The following is a 20,662-nucleotide window of genomic DNA, read 5'->3' on the forward strand; positions in this document are numbered from 1 at the left end:
TGTTTCTGAAGTTTGGCATTAAGATCCACCCACATTGGGTTGTTGTTTTTTCAGTGCAGGGTTTCTTATTCAGGTGCAATATTTTTTGCTTATCTTTGCCTCTATTATAACCCAGACCACATGGTTATTCCTTATCTTTCTATGTAAGTTTCTTCTAAGCTTTTATTTCCTGAAACTTTATCTCATTCCTTAAAAAGACACATTTCTAAAGTGTGAAGTGTGTAAAACTGGTCTTACTTTTGCTCTCTCTCTCTCTCTCCCTCTCCCCCCTCTCTCGCTCTATTGTGTGTGCCTAAGAATTTATTGCAAAACACAGTACATGACATATTCAACCACAGTGTTATTGATGCATACCTGAGGAAATGTTTTGTCTTAGAAAGAAGGATTGGTATTTTGTTTATTGTTAATTTAAAAAGCAGTGTTGAATTTATGTCATTTCGTGCATTATAAGTGAAACTAAAATAGTTGACACATATCATATTCTGCAGACAGCCACAGCTTCATTCAACCAGCAACGCTGCACCAGCAGCCTGACAATTTGCATACAGGAGAAAGCATTTACTTATGACTCTTCACTTTAGCTCTCGCAATAGAAAGCAATTTACATGTATTGTACTGTGATACCTGAACTACATAGGTTTTGTCATTTGTTTTGCAGGACATCCAAAATGACCTGAACTTGATCTTAATTGTATTTTGTTTAATTGCTTAACATGATGTGCATTTTATAGTAGCACTATTTTTATACTTATTATATAATAAGAATGGTCTATTATTTCAGTGTCAAGTTTTAAAGGTGCCTTAAACCTAGGGCTACATTAATTTATTCAACAGACAACCTGAGGGACTAGGATGTTCCCATATCTATCAAAATAATGTTTTAAGAGGTGCTTATGAAAATATGGTTTCCTGCATCAGATCATTTCTTGAGATTTATGCCAGTCTCGACTCCATGTGAAAGATAAGGTGTGATCATGAGACAAAGAGACAAAACATTCATTGTCTGACTGTGTTTAGTACCTTAGGTACCTAATAGTCTGTGGGGGCTAAGTATAAATGAAAGCTCTATGTAAGTAGCCAGATTGTAAAGACTTCAAGGGTGGGCTCCGTGAACAGCTTGAGTAGGCAGACATGATCCAGCATTGTGATTAAGCTCCAACTGTGACTCACTCCCTACTGCCGTTCAAACTAATTGCTCTCTGTGCCGAATACAGAACTAACAGTCCCAGACATCATTTTAAGCTTTTTTACTTTTTATACATATATTTACATTATTCATTTAGCAGACACATTCAATATTTTGTCTGAAGGTTTGTCTAAAATATAGTGGTTATTACTCAAATTGTGAAATAATCTGAAAGAGTTAATAGTTAGAAATACGTTGCCACCTTTCTTTAAGGTTACCTCGTGTGAGTGACAGTTTAAAATATTTGTATACGTTTGGCTTAGCTAGGATTTAATTTGCATTTCAGCAGAGCAAAATCCTTAAATCAGTGTTTTTTCAACTAATGGCCCTCCAGCAAACTTCCAAAGGGGCCTCAAGATAAAAACCATGCATTAAAATATTCTAAAACAGATATTACAATACAGAATATTAAAACAGATATTTTTTAGTGTTTGGTTATTTTTATAGCAAATACATATTTGTAGTTATGTCAATCTCTCGATTGTTTTATTGGGAAGAATTGTGGGGCTTATAAAGTGAATGTGGACAATCAGGTGGGGCCTCGAAGACAAACAGGTTGACAAAATCAAAATGTGCTTTTTACCAATGGAACGGTTCAGTGTTCCTCCCGTGCTGACGGTGGCGCTGTGGTGCTTTGTCTAAACGGCTGTCGCAACCAGAGTAAGAAAGGCGACCGTGATGCCTTAAAAGAGCACTTTAAAGGGAGGACGGTTATGAAAAGTATGTTCTTTCAAAACGTACGTTATAAATATCGGTTATTTTAGACATGTTTAACTCTTTAACTCCCTAAGCTTTGCCTGTAGAGGGTAAAGCCTTTTAAGGAATTGGGCAAGGGGATGTTCACTTTTAACTTGAACGCGTTCCGATTTTGAAGCTCCTCACTGCTGTAACTGCACAGGTATTGATCTATTATTTAGCCATGTTATTATGGCTCAGTATAAGGTACATCGGTTTACAGTTATTGTTTTAAGATGTGGAAATAATACGTTTTGTGAGATCACGCCTTTCTGAAGTAATCTGTCATTATCTAGTAACTTGCATTAAGTGTAACCTTAAAGAGCACGTGACCTTGGTGTAAATAAACGACAGCTATGTCTGTAATTCCTGTAGCCTAGTTGGTAGTATCACACTGGCAGCACAAATGTCTTTTTTCCTTGATCCCAGAAAACACACACAGGCTATACTGATAAAAAATGTATAGATTAAATGCACTGTAAATTGCTTTGGATGAAAGTGTCCAACAAATGCATTTAAATGTAAATGTACCTGACTGAACATCTGAATGCATATTTAATACCTGAATGATTTTACACCTCAAACTCTGCATATGGCACTTTGCATGAATAAATGGTTATGATAAACAACTGAATGTTTTATGAAACTAGATTAATTCATACGCTTAAATTTGTTTCAGATACATTCCCCAAAAGCTAAAAAAATGGATACATATACACAATAAACCAATGTGTAAGCCCCTCCTGTAGACTTTTGAATTATGCAAACATGCTGAGATTCATCACAACATCAGTGTGGCTGCACAGCCAGCGAGCTCAGATTTTACCTTTACCTCTTATTAAGTCCTGCACCTCATTCATTCACCAAGAAAACATGATTACTGTGGACGCCCTGTACAACCTGTCTGTAGACATCAGTAAGGTTCGAAAGATGAAGGGTTGGGTGTTGCGACATAAACCAGTTTATGTATATGAGGCCGCTGCCCTGCTGAGGAATATGGGGGCAAGTGATAGGGTCATCGCCCATGTCTTGGAGCTCTACCCGGAGGCCATCCTCTGTGATCCTGAAGAAATGGAGGCACAGAGAAAGCTGTGGATGACAGTGTGTGCCAAACAGGAGGATTTAGTGCGAATCATCGAAAAATTCCCTGCCTCCTTTTTCACTTCATCCTCGGATCATGATAATCAAAAAGCCAATATATTGTATTTTCAAACGCTACATCTAAACAAACGCATTATTAGTAAGCTCATGGCCACCGCCCCTCAGAGCTTCAGCCGAACTATGAGGCAAAATGAAGAGATGATTCAGATGCTCCAGAGGACCTTTTTGGATTTGGGTGGGAAGGAGGACAATCTAAGGGTCTGGCTTCAGAAGTTGATCACTCAGAATCCTTATGTGCTACTAAAGGATCCACAAGTTTTGCAGAATAACTTAATGTTCCTGCGGGACAGGGAGTTCACAGGCAATGAGCTCCTGCGCTTGCTTTCCAAATTGAAAGGGTTTGTTACTGAACTGAACCGTGAAAGTATGAGACTCACCCTGAGTTATTCTCAGGAAATTCTGGGATGCACAGATGCAGAGCTTAGGCAGATTGTACTTGAATGTCCAGCTTTATTATATTATTCTGTTCCTATACTAGCTGATCGGTTTCAGTGCCTCCTCGCTGCAGGAATTAGTATAAAGCAGATCATGGAGACGCCCACAGTGTTGGAACTGACAACCCAGATAGTTCAATATCGCATTGAGAAACTGCGTTCTTATGGCTACGATGTAAAAACGGGAAGCATTCAAGTCCTCAATGGCACCAAGAAGGACTTTGAGAAAAGCTATGGACAACTGCATCTTCGGCGAGAGAGGCCGCTTTTTAATCCTGTAGCACCACTTTGCACAGAGGATTAGGGATTGTGGTGCTACATTTCCAACAAGGTGAAGAGGTCCTATGCTTACTGAATATTAACTAGCATGTTTATTTATTTTTTATGCAATGTGCTGAAAAGAATAAATGATTGAATGCTTTGTTAACACTGTGTGAGATGAATGCTCATTGTGCTCAAAGAAAGAATGCTATTTCATTTAATTTCCCCTCTTTGGTTTACTGCAGACATATTTTTTTATGGTTGTGAATGAGCTATTGTACAAACACATAGACCTAATTAGTAAATCTAATGAAAAGAATAAAGAGAAATATATTAATAAATAAGACTATTATATTTTTATGACATTTTTTACTGCAATTGTTATGAAATAATGTTAAATTGGAACATTCTGAAAATATGATTTACGGTATGCTCTTTTTAATTTCTTACTTTGAATTGGGGTAAATTTTGATCACAGTGTTTTTGACAGATTTCATGACAATCACTGTGACTTATGGGCAATTCCATGCAAATGTCAACCTTATCATGAAAAGTAAAGTTTTTAAAGCATTTTCCCCCATAGTTTCAGAATTGTCACATCCATAAATGTGAAATAAAAAATTAAAGTTAAATGTTCTTTGAACAGCCTGTTAAAGGGACACTTAGTCCCCTTAGTAACTTTCAATGGCAGGGGACTATTTTCGGGCAGTGTGTAATATCATTTCGCCTGCTGCAGCCATGTTATGGTAGCCTGGTCCAACCAGACTCTCGTACATTCATTTCATTTGTACAGAGAGTCTGGCCACGCTCCATTGGAAAGCGTTACTTCCGTTAAGGAGGGTCCATTGTTGAAGTTTAAAACTATTGGATCTGCCCAGAGTACTCAGGATCTGCCAAAGCCAATCGCTAACGTGAGGTCGTGACGTATATCATGCACCGAAACCGGACGGAAACAACAAGTCAGAATAATCAGACAAACAAAACTTAGCAAACCTGGTTCTTGCTCCGGCTTTAACTTCTGTATATTCGGCAGTTTTGCAACAACGGCCCGAATAGCTTTTCTCACGTCTTTCTCCGCTGCCATTACTGAACTACAACTCAAACTGACGCGCGACCTCAACGTCATCGTTCTTAGCCACCCCCATCTGTTCGCTGATTGGTCCTGCAGATTTTTGCAGGAGAAAACGAAACTCTATAGAGAAATCCCAGACGTACTGCTGAAGGGAAATGAAAATTAAGCGGAAGCACGTAGGAGGGCGGAGCCAGGCTAATGTTATGGCAGCAAAGTCCTTGATTATTATGCCAGAATGAGAGTATAGTTCCTAGCCATTTTCCGTTGGTCTTAGTACACAATGTGACTACAAAAGATTAAAGTTTTAAATAGGAAAAATATCCAAACTCTGTTTTTTTAGCGCAATGCTAATGGTCTAATCAGATTCAATGGATTATGCTAAGCTATGCTAAAAGTGGTAGCGCCAGACCCAGAGATCAGCTGAATGGATTCCAAAATGGAAAACTCAAATGTTCAACTCTAGGGGAGCTGGAAAATGAGCATATTTTCAAAAAAGTGGGGGCCCTATAATGCATTTGGTTTGTGCATTTTAATTCACAGTATTCCTATAATTTCTCCCAAAAACGTGTGTCCTTTTTTGTCACATCCATAATGCATGAATGCTGAAGTCTGGAATCTATTATGAGGTTTAGGAAAATACAAACACATAGTTCAGGATATTTGTAATAAATGCATTCTTTGAGAATATGTACTTTAAGTTGCAAACATTACATCCATAACGCTGGAATTGCTCATATGTAGCTTTTAAATCCATGCAATATTCTCATTAAAGGTTTACTTAATAAGCAACAATATACAAAACCTATCAAAGCCATGATGCATTATGCAGATTACTATTCAGATCAATGAATGTTTACCAGTATGTTGCTGAACTGCATGCTGTCAGAATCTCATTTGCAAGCCTTTCCCAGTATTTTGGCCTGTGGGCAATGTTTTGAGATAATTCAGTGCTTTTTAATGATTAGACTAAAGACTTTACTGGTATCTATGATGAAGTTTCATTATACTGCCTTGTGGCATCTGCTGTTTATGCAGTTTACGAGTTCATTATTAGTGAAATATTACATTTCACAGGCTTCTAGCCTCGGTGGAATCAAAATAAGGATTTTTTCTTACTCTCAGAAAACATATTTCGTTTTAGTTGATCAGATCTTGATTAGTGCTGATAATAAATTAATTAAAAACAACATTTAGCACTACTAATTTCTGTGTCTAACCTTTGTTCTTTAATCTGTCCTAGTGCAAGATACCAACTGGATGGCTGCTTTATCCTGCAAATGCAAATGCATTGTGAGTTATACCGAAACACATAGGAGGTTAATAAGAGGGGGTATATATAGCTCTTTTTCATTTGCAGTGTGACAGTGGGTATTATTAGCAAATGTTACACATTGATTTTATGGGACATAACTCAAAGGAAATATGAAAATGGATGACACGTGCAATTAAAATCTATAATTTCCTGTCCGGGGCTGTGTATGGTGGAATATTAAGGTGGTAAATATTCCAAGTCTGAGGTCATGCAGGTCAAGCTGAGATGATAACAGCTGAGCGTTTCGCTGTCCTGTCCTGCCATCTGCTCTCAGAGCTTCCATTCAGTATTGAGTCCTGAGTCACATATCAAAAGGAAAAAGTACTGTATGTGATAATCAGATGTATGGGGCATTTTAGATTTAAATATGCAAAGATGCTCTCTTGTTTTCATCATTTTAGTAAGTCGCATTTAATAAAAAAAGTATTTGCTAAATATATCTACATGTAAACTTATAGAGATCTTTTATTTGTTAATATTTTTTTCATTTTTACAAATAATTATGTAATAAATAGCATAAAGTATACACTCTAAAAAATGGTGCCAAGTAGCACTAAAAGTCATAGAGGAACCATTTTTGGTGCTAAACATCACTTATATGTAGCACCTGTTTAGAACCATATTTTACAATGTTGAACCATAAGCGATGCTTTAGCACCACTTATGGTGCTATTTATAGGTGCTATGTAGCGCTAAAAATGGTTCCCCTATGATAACAAGCTTTTAGTACTATTTAGCACCATTTTTAGAGCATATTTTTAAAGGGAAAGAACACTTTAAAATGAAAATTCTGTTCTCATTTACTCATCCTCATGTTGTTCTAAACCTGTATGAATTTTTTTTCTCTGATGAACACAAAAGAATATATTTTGAGAAATGATGGTAAACACACAGCAGTAAGTGACCATTGACTTCTATAGTAGGAAAAAAATATTTTGGAAATATTTTGATAAATGATGGTAAGCAGTTGACGGTACCCATTAAAATCCATCATATTTTTTTATTCCTACTATGGAAGTCTATGGTCACTTACTGCTGTGTGTTTACCATCATCTCTCAAAATATCTTATTTTGTGTTCATCAGAAAAAAGAAATTCATACAGATTAGGAACAACATGAGGATGAGTAAATGATGACAGTAAACTGTTCCTTTAATGTGTGCACTTTTTAATAGTTACATACAATGTTTCATATAGTATAGCCTACAATTTTTCAACAAACCTCTAGAGCATGGGTCTCCAACGTTCCTGGAGGGCACATGTCTCTAATTTTTAGGTATTGGTAGCCCTGAACAACTTGATTTGCAAATTTAGGTATGTTGGAGTAGGGTTGGAACGAAAATATGCAGGACGGGTGCCCTCCAGGAACAACGTTGGAGACCCATAATAGACTAATTTTCAGCATTGCAGAAAGATCAGCTGTTGGCACCATCTAGTGGAAGAAACATCATTCACGCACAATGTCCTGGAAATGTATGTGATAAGTTTGTTCACACTTGAAATTTACATTTATGCATTTGCCAGACACTTTTCATCTAATTGCCTTACAAGGTATGGCCTTGTGTTCTCTGGGTTCGAAACCATGACCTAATGCAATGCTATCACTGAGCTATACAAGAAAAACGAATTGTAAAACAAGTTAGAAAAGAACTTTAATATAGCATCAAATTACACAAAAACTTAGTAGTGTATAGCTTATACAATATTAGAATGACAAAAGACACCTGACACACGAACACATGACTCAAGAGTTATATACAATGTTTTGCTGCATTCCAGAATTTTGGGTTTTAAATGATAATACTGAATGTAGTAAGTCACGGAGTTCACATAGCAGATGGTATATATATATATATATATATATATATATATATATATATATATATATATATATATATATATATATATATATATATATATATATATATATATATATATATATATATATAACCAGTTTATACATGAACCGTGTGTCTCATCCCTCTGATCTGGTTTGAGTCATCACACGTGTGTCACCATGGTGACAGGGTGATATGAGTAACAGTAAATCTGGTGAGTGGTCAGAAACCATTGCATCTTTCATTATGAGTGGAGTGGCATTCATCATCATCAGAACTGTCCATCTGCTGTGATTCCTTATGTAATATTTGAGCAATGGTGGTGATTCACCAACAACTGAAAGGGTGCATAAAATTGAAACGGTTATTTGGATGACGATGAATTACTGCAACAATGAGTTTTTTGGCTTTGTGGGTTTTTTTGTGCAATAGTGCTAAATTCAGGATGTTGATGTCTGATACAAAGACATATAAGGTTATGTTAACATCTACTTTGTCTGTCATGTTTGACAGAGTTTTGAACCGTCTTCTTTCTGTTGTAATCTTAGGCCTCCTTCTTGAAGACTTGAAATTGAAATTTTATACCATTTTCTTCATGAATTTCATCCGGTACTCCAAGGAAACTTGTTGAAGGAAAATCAACACTTAATAAGAGAGTACATTACAAATGGTGTAATGAAATGGAGATTAATTTTAGCATGGAACTTGTTAATCTACAAATGGATCACAGGATAATCTCACCTCTTTTGTTTTCTGAAAACATTGTGATCGAATTCCGGGAAAAAGACATCACAGTCAAATTCAGCCATAATGTCGGTCAGATAAATAAGATCACACCATGGATGCTCAAGACTTTCCTGATAAATTAAGTAAATATGTATCAAAATCTTTCAAATTTTACTTTTAATTTAATTATTTACTCTCTGTCAGTTCTTCAAAATTTATTTTGTGTTCCAAACAGCACATGAAGATTCATAAAAATGTAAAGGTTTAAATAAAAAGATTTTGGGGGTCTTCTCACCTTATATACTGCTGAACCCCCCAAAATCCAGATGGTCTCCACAATGTGACGTAAAGGAGGTTCAATGGCCAGACGAATTGCTGACTCAAAATCTTTACACAGATAGTGGGCGTGTTTAGGCACTGTGCTGTGAATAATATGCATAAAACAATAAATATATTTCGTTTAAAAGCCTTTCTGCATCAGTTTCAATATTTAACCATCATAAGCGTATCCTATGTATAACTGAATATGCTTACAGTAGTGTTTTGCTCAATACCACATTAAGGCAGTTGGCAAAAGGAAAAAACGTCTCAGGACAGGACAACCAGGAGCCTCGTCCAAAAACAAGCAGATTCTTCTTCTCTGGGGTGCATCAGAAAAACACAGTTATAATTTTTCTTATGGTTCTTCATATTGTCAAAATATCACTGTTAACTATAATATAAATTAAGATGAGATAAGGTAAGCTTAACAATGTCTAAATCTTAAACCACTTACCAGGTGTTGACACAGAGGTAATTGTATCCTGAAAAAAATGCAATTCATTCCTGTGGACAACATAAGCACATGACAAATACTGTTTGTCTCCTCATCCCATTAAGATATTATTAGCCTAATTCATCTTCATGGTGGGCAAAATATGATTTGAACTGCATAATAAAAATCTTTCATGTGTTTAGCACTAAAGTAAATGAGGCTACATTCCTCTTATTCTGGTTTAATGTGTATGACTGAACAACTTTACCAACACAATATTTTTACCAGCAAGATAAATATGAAATGGATTAAGATAAAACATCATGGTGCAATTATCAGTGTTTTGTCACAAGATGCACAGCAGCAATGTGTTTTTGTAAGGTATGTTTGTAAAAACTACTTAAATGTCTGAATATTAAACAGGGCTGGATTAATCTAAACTGCCCCATGAACTTCTAATTGATTTTCCCAAAAAAGCCAATTACCCCCAACTATTTTCCATCTCAGAAAGATATGCAGTAAAGCATGCATTCATTAGTGCTTTACACTTTCTCTCTTAAATTCTTTTCATCTTTGTTATCTGTTATCTCAAAGGGGCGGGGCTGGGGGGCTCGATCTTTACACCCCTCTCAATAAACCCTGCTGACATTTACTACATGTCCAAAGGTCAGTATTAGATCTAAACTTACATTGTGGATTGTTTACTTTGGTAAAATGCCACAAAAAATCTTTAAGATCAGTGCTTCTTTAACCAGGAACCGAGGCCCACTGGGGTCTCAAAAGACATCCAAATTGGGGACTCAAGGTGACTTGAAACAATTCAATAATAAAAAATACAACAAAACATTAATTAAAATACGCTAAAACTACTAAACATCAAGACATTTTATACCAATCCCACATAAAAAAAATACTGTTGTATTTTTAGCATTCAAAACATATTTTGTGTAGTATTTACAATACTAAAGTGCAATAAAATTATTAGATAATGTAATGTTTCTGAAACAGTAAATGTTAAAGTATCCTATTGTATTTACTACGGTTTATCAATTCACTATAACCTAATGAATATACAATAGTACACGTTAAAAAAAGCATAGTACTACAGTATATACTGCAATAATAGCATAATACTATAGTATATTGCAAATTTACTATGGTAAATACTAAAGCATACTACAGTATATTTCATTTGGGAATGTACATATTTCCAGATATGCCAAGCTCTAAAATATTTTATTTTGTATAAATTGTGATGGTGGTGATGGGGAGAGGATGTGCTTTAAATAATGTTTTGTAAAAAGAGGCGCTTTAAATAGGCTATAAAAGGCTGAAATGCACAGTTTTAGAGTTTTAAAACACATCAATCAGTCACGCAACTGGTGATGGAAGCAAACGATTCATTCATGTCTAAAAAAGTTAATGTCTCACATAACTTTGAAAATACATCGATTACATCCAATCTTTATAATGATAATAAATGATGATGCATCTCTTACGCGAGACTCCATGGAAGCCGTCCGTTCTTTCCTATGCCCATGTTCCTGCATGCAGCCGCGATAAGCCGGACGGGTTTTCGCATTTCCTTATCGATGTCCATTATTTACGAGTTTACTAGTCACATTGCGTCTTACTTTTGATACAAACTGATCACCTTTTTTGGTGTTGCGTAAGTTACGCGCCTTTCGATCTCCACCCTGTTAGATGAAAGGGTTTTCTACTAGTGTGTTCGGTTTCATTCAGCACTGTGTAGACCGACCGGTTTTACCATCCAAGTCCCGCGAGAGTAATTCGAAAGCACTGATTTGGAATCGCTCTCGCGGTATTTTGCTGATCAGTCTGCGCAGCGCGGTATGAAGGCTACATGGCTGACCATTCCTAGTACGTTAAGTGGGCGTGACTCTTTTCAGAAGAACTCTTATTTACATTTTAAATAGTTTTTGTAAGTTTCCAACCATAAATTCCCTCATTGGGTTAGGTGCAAATCGTCAACTAACAAATATATATGATAACTAATAAACGAAAAAAAAATAAACAATTAAAATAAAACACTTTTGGTGTAGCATCTGGTGTGCTTAAGACTTTTGAAATGTAGGCTATATGAATTTACAAAATGTAATGGCCTTAACAGGAAGTTCACAAACTTTTTTTTAATTTCAGAACCCACCAATAGCTTATGATTACATATCAATACCATTGTCATTGTTAATTATTCAATGGCTTAACGTTTTTTTGCGTTATTCACCACAAAGCCAACTTACTTTGCCCAACCCATGGTCTACATCACCAATATCTATAGGATTTTACATACCACAGGAACCAAAATAATCTAGGTCTATCAAGTTTTATTAATGATGGTTTATAAAGAACACATGCCAATAGTTCAAGTGTGTACTCATATCAAAAATATAACACCTTGCAAGTCTGCAAATAAGTAAAATAAAATTATATACAATAGTTTGCAGAGTGGATTACTTAGAAGTAGACACTTATATACAGTCTTGGATTTTTTGTAACAGTTTTGTAACTTTCAAACAAATACATTGTGCTTATAAGTCACATGCCATAACTATAGAATTACTTCATTTAAAAAGCAATAAAATCTGTAAATCTAGAGATTTTATTATATAAATCAGTGGTCTTCACCAGGTTGCCTACACAGACTCTGTGAGGTCCCCGCCAAAGCACATTCCATTACTAGCCTCAATTTTAAAATGTATTTATAACATATGTTTACATTAGCTTGGCTTCATTTATACATGTTAACATTTTAAGCAATGATAACATAAACAAGTGAAATTAAATAAAATCAACAAGTAAAACGAAAAAGCTTTGAGTAGAGTATATAAAAAAGTAGCCCTCCAGATTGTTTTATCCATTGTGGTAGCACTTGCACACCAAAAGGTTGGAGGGAGACCCCTGACTGTTTGCAAATTTTACTGTCTCTATTTATAAATTAGAAAATTAACATTGTAATGAATCAAATGACTTCCTGATCATGTCCAATTTCTCATCCCAATAAGGGATCAGTTTAAATATTTAGGCTTATAAGTCCTGTCGATCACTATTATGATCTTATGTTTCAGTTATTGCCAAACAGCTAGACAACAACAACAACAACATAGCACAAACAGCACCGATACACCAACAGACACCAAAAGGTATGCTAAATACATATTCTTGATATAAAAAATGACATTTTGATTGTGAGAACATGACAACGCATGATGAAACATCAAGAGAAAAAAAAACACTTTCTTCATAAATGTACAGTTTGCAAGTCATGTAAACATTTAAACGATATAACTACACATGGTGTGTCGTGTCACAGGTTAAACAAGCTAGGCTTAGTTTACAATTACCTGACCCCTCAAAGGGCCAGGAAATATATGCGGCTTAATATATGCAGATTTTTAGGTACAGTCCTGCCTCTGAATCTTAGAAGCACTGCCTGATGTTTGGTCTTCAATATGTCGCTTCAAAATACTCCCTCTTTCTGAAAACACAATGTCATAATTAAAATATTTAAAAGTGTTACAGCACAGACTCTGCAAACAGGATTATAGGATGAAAGCGACCATGTTTAAATATTAGCAAGATAATAACCCTCAAATTAATCATTTTAGGCTGAGAATTTTAGACAGAACTCACCTCTTTGTGACAGTTTGTGTGGCTGTCCAACCAAACCACCATCTTAACATCAAAATATGTGAGTGGCATCTTTATTTTAAAAACATGGAGTAAATTTGTGCATGTGTACCTGTTATGACAGTGCTCTCTTTCGTGTTATCTTCTGAGTAAGGTCCTACTCCCGAAACTGTTCCATCACTGTTATTGCTTGTGTTGGAAGGAACAGTTGCAAGAAGCCCTGAGAAGCAATATAAGATGATCCATTAAAACCTGTAATCTCATAGAGTAACCCAAACAATCCAGCGTTAAGAATTCATGATATTCTTACTCATAAAAATTTCTTGTGTGACTAAGTTATTGCAGAAGTTAAATATTCAGAGTTATAGTATTTTGGAAATGCATGACCACGTCTTAATACCACAACATTTACTTACAGAGACCCTGGTAACAGGACAGCTGCTGTTAGATCTGTTTCATTCGCTCTATGTTGATTCTGCTGGCCTCCGCATGATTGATCATGGGTTTGGGGTTGTGCACTCCAATTATACACTTGGCGATTTTCTGAACACTTTCTGGTGCATTCCAAGGGTCATAGATGAATTTGGCAGGAAAGCCCCTCAATATGGGCAAATAGCGTCTGTCAGAAAAAACTTAATTAATAAAATGTATTGTTTTGAAAGAGGAAAGAACTTTTAAACATTTTAACTTGTGGGTATATATTTTGTATGCAAGGGTTGAACCTTATAAAGTCTCCATTAGGGTCTGTACGTCGACCAAAGCCCACTGGACAGTAACAGTTAAAGAATTGCTGGAAGAAAGAGCTGCACGAAAACCACATCCAGCTGCCTGCATTCAGGCTCCAGTCTGCATCTAGCAACAACTCCTCAAACACCTTCAACAGATTTGGGAAAGAGTAAGAGCAATTAGATAAAAAAACAACTTTGCTAGTTAAAACAATACACCTATGGCTAAAATCATCAATCAGTCATAAATCTACAGATTTTGAAATTCCTGCAGATAAGGGGTTACGGTAAAGATGCGTCAGATTCCTTTGCACTACCTTCATGCCCTCTTCCCAGCTTATCCACAGGTCTCCACGTGTAAGGAAGCAAGCGACAGCATGCCTGGCCAAATGATGGATCCATCCCTCCTGCCTCAACTGAGTCATAATGGCATCAATCCACGATCTCCATGTTGTCGAAGTGCGGGTTGTTAGAAGCAACCGTGTAGATTAAGAACTCGCGCCACAGCAGCTCACCGTAAAGGGATAGTGGCGGGAAACTGTTCTTCTTAACCTGAAAATAAGAACAATGTGTCAGAATGTCTGATGCTGGGTCATTCCCAACAAGCTGCTTTTTTACCTTTCTGTAGAGGTCTGTAAGTTTGAAGTAGAAAAGTCTGCAGGAGAGACAGCCAAAGCGGAGGTAAGGGCTCAAGCCTGTAGGGCTGGCCAGCAAGGAATTAGCATTCATTCTTGGACGCTCGAAATTAGCCACCCATGCCTGCAAGAAAAAATTTACAAAAACTAGATCATATATATATATATATATATATATAAACCTCATGGCTGGTCTACTTAGAATGCAGTTTGACTAAATGTTTACCTTTCTCAGGTGTATCTATAGTCGAGTAAGCGCTTCAGTCTCTCCACCAGGCCAGACAACCGAGGACAGCCATTCGGTCTCAAAACCTGGAGCACATATACTCATAAAACTCCCATTTACAGACATGTGCATGTAAACGTAAGCAAAGTGAAGAAACACAGGTGTCTCACCGAGTTCCTCCAGCGAAGGCACGCCATATTTATTGTCATGGTCATCCCTGATGTGCGTCTCTGCAGGTGTTTCTACAGGATCCATTCTGCTGATGAGCACCTGAAATTGTTTATAGGTGAGAGGGGACTGCCCTTCATTTAACTCTATGATCCTACAGAGAGAAAAAGAGAAATATATATATATATATATATATATATATATATATATATATATATATATATATATATATATATATATATATATATATATATATATAAGATAAATCAAGGATTGGGACATCATTTCATGAAAAAATCTGACTTTTTTTAAGTGCTATAATTGGGTCCCATTGCTTCTATCAACGTAGAAGATGTAATAAAGAACAACCCACCAAATTAGTTTTAGTAAACCATTATCCGCAAAAATGTGAAAAAATAGGTCATTGAAATCTGGCTCCCTGTGATGTCAGAAGGGGATAATACCACCCCTTAATCTGCACTATCCAACCACGGCACTGCTATTTAAAAGGACACACCGAAAAAGAGCACATTTTTGCTCACACCTACAAAGTAGCGATTTCAACATGTTATAATAAATTATCTAAATGGTATTTTGAGCTAAAACTTTACATATGTTCTCTGGGGACACCAAAGATTCATTTTACATTGTTAATAAGTCTTGTGAAATGTCCCCTTTAAAGGAGTATTTCACCCGTAGAAACATTAATCTTTTTTGAAAGCCTGTCGTATTTGTAGTCGAAATGTAACATACATATAGAATTTGGTGTCTATTTGACCGAGAAAAGGGGTGTTTGTAGTCTCACCCCCTCAACAAAGATATTGGACTTCCTTCTTTCAATGATGCAAAATGAAGCTTTTTACATCATTGAAAGAAGGAAGTGCAACACTGAAATCTGTATTTCTCCTGTCTCAGCGGAAACTGAGGAAATGATGCATGACCATTCAAAAACATGACTGGGTTTCTAACTATACAAAGCTGTATGCAAATGGGCGAAGTGTCCCTTTAACTACAGTAAATGGGAGTCATAGGGGCATATGGGTTGATAACAAAATCACACTCACTTGTCCAGATCATAAAGTGTGTGTAAGATCCTGACGAAAACTTCCACCCCTGCCTCAGTGGCCAGCTTCCTAATAGCTGCATCACGATCCTTCCCAAAGGTTTCAGAGTCATACTCATATGACAGTCGGGTGTTTTTCCATTCCTAAAAGAAAGACAAGGGAGCAGAAAGTTACAAGGCGGAAATCAGAAAGGAACACAAAAACCACACATTAAACTGTACCCACATTAAAATAGCAGAAAGATATTACTTGATTTGGGCAATTTGTTGACCTTTAATAGCCTTGGAAAGACATCCGTGGGCTGTCCCCTGATGACGAACAGGCGAGAGTTAAGTTTACGAAGGCTGGCGTCTAAATCCTCCAAACACTGCAGTAAAAACCTGCACAAAACATTCAGACATCAATAAGTGGACAAATAATGCTTCAACATATATACAGTAGTAAGGTAGGAGGATAAACTGTATGTGGGCACACTTTTTTATTTTAAGATTAATATTTTAATATTTTAATATTTATTTTATTGTAACTCTCAACAATTCCTGAAAAAAAAGATTTTTTAGGATTTAGGTTAAAAAATTAAAAATCAGTCTATCAGGGCTGCGCAAAATACAGAAATTATCGGATTAGCACAGGTCTGCAATAAATGGGGAATTACATTTTAATACTTGAAAAAGTAAAGTATATAAGCTTTAGGTCGATGCTTTTTTGTGATGAAGAAATTTGAAACATATGTTGGTTATTTATTTGTTTTAAAATGAATTTGATTACAATTTGAATTAATATAAACAAAATATTGCAATGGATATCGCATAGCATATTATTTAACATGTCATTGCATTTTTCTTTAATATAACACATCCCTCTACTATCTATCTATACATCCATCTTCAAGCAGCACTGCATCATAGTATGTAGTATCCCATGCAGTGTGCATTGTCTTTAAAACACTGAAACAGTACAGATGAAAGCCCTGCATGATTTTTAGTTGGATGAACTGAACATTAGTATAATAATAGGGTTTAATCCTGTCTGTGCTAGATTTGTGCCTAGAGGTCTTTCTCGTGAAAATGTCTCGGCAGTACCACACCAAGTTTAGCCTTTCTGCAAACCCTTTTCAAGATCCCGTCTGATCTCTGCAGCCATTCTAGATCAAGGTGAGCATGAAACAGGGCACAACTTGTTGCACTTTTAAAATGATCTGCATATAAAGCATGTATTTTAAACACACAATGACATATATATGTATATAATTACTGCATACCCAGATTTCTTTAAGACAGGGCATTTGAGGACAACCTGACCTTGCAAAAAAGCCTCTGTGTGGGTTGTAATTTTGGCCATGAATGTTTAATATCTACAGAAACGACTAAGAGGGGCGGTGGTGTAGGCAAGTGGATGTCTTGAAGCAGAGAAAAGTAGGTCACTGCTGCTGAAAGGAAAAATTAGGTAATATCTACCGACACACTGACCTAGTTCTTCATGTCCTGCATTAGGGAGAGGAAAAGTTTAGCGGCTGAGCTGTTACATCATTACACAGCTGTAGGGATGAGGGTTCAAGGATATCCCAAGACACAGACAGCCTGAACATTCTGAACACACTATACTTTACAATGCAGATTCACCCATCCACCACCTTGACAATGGTTCATAGCAATACCAGCTTTATATTTCCACAGTCCATAAAGGCCTTAAACGAGGTACAAAGGCAAATCAATCATCTGCCAAATGCAAAAAAAACTACAGAAATGCCCACTTATGGTCAACATGTTTAGATTTGTTCTTTGAAAAAAGTTTAAGCCTTTAAAAGAGACATATTATATCCCCTTGTGATGTCAAAAGGGGTTAATACTAGGGCTGGGCAAAAAAAAATCGATTTTTCAATTAATCGTTTTTTAAAACCTGGTCGATTCAGAATCGATTCTCAAAGAGCAGAATCGATTTTTTTTCTTTCATATTTATTTCTGCAAACATTGAACGAAAGATTAACGTTAATCGAATTAATAGTCTTCTTCACTAGATGTCACCCTCTTTTGTGCCTTGCGCGATGTTATCTAGGAGAGAGAGGCGAACCTGTCATTCATTCATTCAGTGCTTAAAATGGCAGTTTCAGGTGCTTCATCGATTTTATTTATTACCCACTTGTAACCTGCTGTTCACTGTTATTTTTATTAATATAGTATTTGTGTTAAATCTATATTCATCGAGTTGAATCGAGAATCGAGTATAAAAACCGGCCCAAGAACCGGAATCGAAAATTGAATCGAGAATCGAAATCGAATCGATAGCGTGTGAATCGAAATCGAATCGATCTGGAAAACCTGAATCGATACCCAGCCCTAGTTAATACCGCCCTCTAATCTGCTATATCAAACCACAGCACTGCATTTAGTGCAGAGATCAGCTCATTTGCATTTAAAGGGACACACACAAAAACGACACATTTTTGCTTACACCTACAAAATGGCTATTTTAACATTCTATAATAAATTATCTATGTGATATTTTGAGCTAGAACTTAACATATGTACTCTGGGGACACCAAAGATTTATTTTACATCATAAAAAAGTATTGTGAAATGTCCCCTTTAAATTACTGCAAAACCACTCACAATATATACCCCCCAAAAGAAATCCTCCCAAAAATTCTAGAATTTGGCATAATAAGATTTTTTTGGAAAAAAGATATAAAATTTACCAAACACAAAGAAATACATTGATTTTTTGTTATTTCAGCTTATTTAAAGCTTGTTTTGTCTTGTTTTAATTATTTTAGGTAATCTTGAGGCCCTCTTGGAAGTTTGGTGAGAACCCAGTGGGCCCCGGATCCCTGATTGAAAAGCACTGATGTAAGAGAGTAAACATCACAGAAATGAAAGTTCAATCAAATTAAGGCAAATTTAATAGTTTCTTACACTTTAAATACTCACTTACTTCTTTTAATAGCATGGACGTGGATTACATACAAAGCAATTGATATTCAACCTGTCAATACCTGTAGTTCATATTCAAAACAAGCAATTGTCATCATTATCTAAAAGTACCAAACTTATTATTAAGTATGGCTGGTTGTTATTATAGTGTAGTACAGTTTGCATACCACTCACTCAATACTGGTGTTATGCGCGCACGTGTTACTATGTTTCAATAGCAACTCACCTCCACCTGCTGATTCCCACGTTTGATGATTCAGCAAATCATGGGTCCAGTATGTAAACACATCTCAGGGTATCTGCTTATTGAGTCCCGCAGTGTTGGGTTGTCATGGAAGCGTAAGCCCTTTTTAAACCAGTGGACAGTGTTGATCACCATTACTACCAATATCCCCTCCTAAGAGCGCAGACGTTTCAACGATCCCAAATCCAGAAGCACCACTTAAGTAAGATCCCAGATCCACGTTGAAAGCGAAAATATTCAGGTGAAGTATTTTCAGCCTTGCTCAAGGAAAACTTTCCCCATGTTGAAGTAGGATCTTCTGTGACTGCTGAATAGAGTAGAACAAATCATAAACTTGATTTATAAGACATGTGATTGACGAGAGGAGTCAGGGCCGGAGTGGGACCACTTTTCAGCCCGGGAGTTTCAGGCCCAAGACCGGCCCACTTTTTCCATAGTGTTATTCCAAATTAGCACTTTTTTCAAATTGGATAAATAAAGCAACAGTTCAGCTCTTACCATAGTTTTTATTAATATCATGGTTCAACAAATAAGGTAAAAGTTAAATAATATTTCACTTCAGGTAAGAAGTTAACAAAAATATTCCTCTACACTCTAAAAAAGGCTGGGTTACTTTTTACTCATAATGGGTAAATATTGGACAGAACACATGCTGGGTTAAAAATAACCCAATGTTAGGTTGTTGTTACGCAACCATGGATTATAATAACCCAACAGGTGGGTTAAAACAACCCAGCACTGGGTCAATTTTAACCCAGCAGCGTGTTCTGTCCAAGATATAAAATATATAAATAACCCAGCCCTTTTAGTGTATTCCATAAGGAAAGGTTGCTAAATTATTAGCATTGCTAATGCTATGAGGCCGATGATTAATGCAAATAGAAATATAAAAGTCCTAATTAAAAAAGTAAACAATTTGACAAAAATATTGAATACAATATTGGTTATATAGCATAACAAGTGATTTATAAGCTTTTTTAGGCTGGTCATTTTTGACTGGGAAAACAAAAGGTGTTATAGGGTTCTGAACACAACCTGAGGGTTAAATAACTTTAATTCATATTGTTTACTCATGGCCTCCTCATTTTGAGCCGGGGACTGCTCAGAAGCTGCTTGCATAATATTTGCAAAGTCTATGAATCGCCATGTATACACAAAAGGGTAATATTTTAACAAAAAAAAAATTTGGCTTGTAAATAGTTTGACAACGGTATTAGTTGAATAATTACGTTGCTAATGCTAATCATTACTAGGCTTATTTCTCTTTAAGTTACCTGTTGTCACATTTGTTTGTCCTCTTGAAAATAAATCTGTAGGTTTGACACATTTGGCAGCATCCTCCTCCAATGGATTTTTTCTTCAACCTGTTTTTTACGCCCTCCTCCTCTCAGACGCGTATTGTTACGGTAGGGCCGGCCCAGACTACCGGAGAAAAGTTTTCTTGGACGTGCTATGGACCGAACCAACTCTATGGGAGGGGAGGGGAAAACTCCTTCACATGGTACAACCCATGCAGAGGCTGCGCGCTGCAGTGTCAATGCGAA

General features: G+C 36.2%; 3 protein-coding genes across 4 annotated transcripts; 1 reads left to right on the forward strand and 2 right to left on the reverse strand.

The window, feature by feature from the left end:
• The first annotated feature begins 1,835 nt into the window (after positions 1-1,835).
• Positions 1,836-6,819, forward strand: mterf2 (mitochondrial transcription termination factor 2). Of its 2 annotated transcripts, XM_065278830.2 has the most exons (3): positions 1,836-2,084; positions 2,601-3,847; positions 6,090-6,819. In XM_065278830.2, exon 2 carries the CDS (start codon positions 2,690-2,692, stop codon positions 3,818-3,820), a length of 1,131 nt encoding a protein of 376 aa, XP_065134902.2. In that variant the 5' UTR covers positions 1,836-2,084; positions 2,601-2,689; the 3' UTR covers positions 3,821-3,847; positions 6,090-6,819. The 2 variants fall into 2 exon arrangements, with proteins under 2 accessions (XP_065134902.2, XP_065134901.2); XM_065278829.2 differs by lacking the exon at positions 6,090-6,819 and having other exon boundaries at positions 2,601-4,404.
• A 974-nt stretch (positions 6,820-7,793) lies between these two features.
• LOC135773697 (dihydrofolate reductase) lies at positions 7,794-11,225 on the reverse strand. Its single transcript, XM_065283428.2, has 6 exons — positions 10,978-11,225; positions 9,500-9,549; positions 9,259-9,364; positions 9,020-9,146; positions 8,740-8,855; positions 7,794-8,621 (listed from the first exon to the last, which is right to left on the reverse strand). Exons 1-6 carry the CDS (start codon positions 11,076-11,078, stop codon positions 8,543-8,545), a joined length of 579 nt encoding a protein of 192 aa, XP_065139500.1. The 5' UTR covers positions 11,079-11,225; the 3' UTR covers positions 7,794-8,542.
• Positions 11,226-11,816: 591 nt separating this feature from the next.
• Positions 11,817-19,476, reverse strand: LOC135773698 (cryptochrome-1). The gene is given in 14 exon segments (XM_073815775.1): positions 11,817-12,974; positions 13,130-13,171; positions 13,239-13,346; positions 13,543-13,745; positions 13,849-14,000; positions 14,169-14,292; positions 14,294-14,403; positions 14,470-14,610; positions 14,713-14,798; positions 14,883-15,034; positions 15,945-16,087; positions 16,216-16,324; positions 19,101-19,178; positions 19,180-19,476. Coding segments are annotated over 14 exon segments (1,605 nt in total). The 5' UTR covers positions 19,254-19,476; the 3' UTR covers positions 11,817-12,891.
• Between the last annotated feature and the right edge of the window lie 1,186 nt (positions 19,477-20,662).

The sequence above is a fragment of the Paramisgurnus dabryanus genome, chromosome 9, assembly GCF_030506205.2.
Source record: "Paramisgurnus dabryanus chromosome 9, PD_genome_1.1, whole genome shotgun sequence".
Classification (NCBI taxonomy): Eukaryota; Metazoa; Chordata; class Actinopteri; order Cypriniformes; family Cobitidae; genus Paramisgurnus; species Paramisgurnus dabryanus.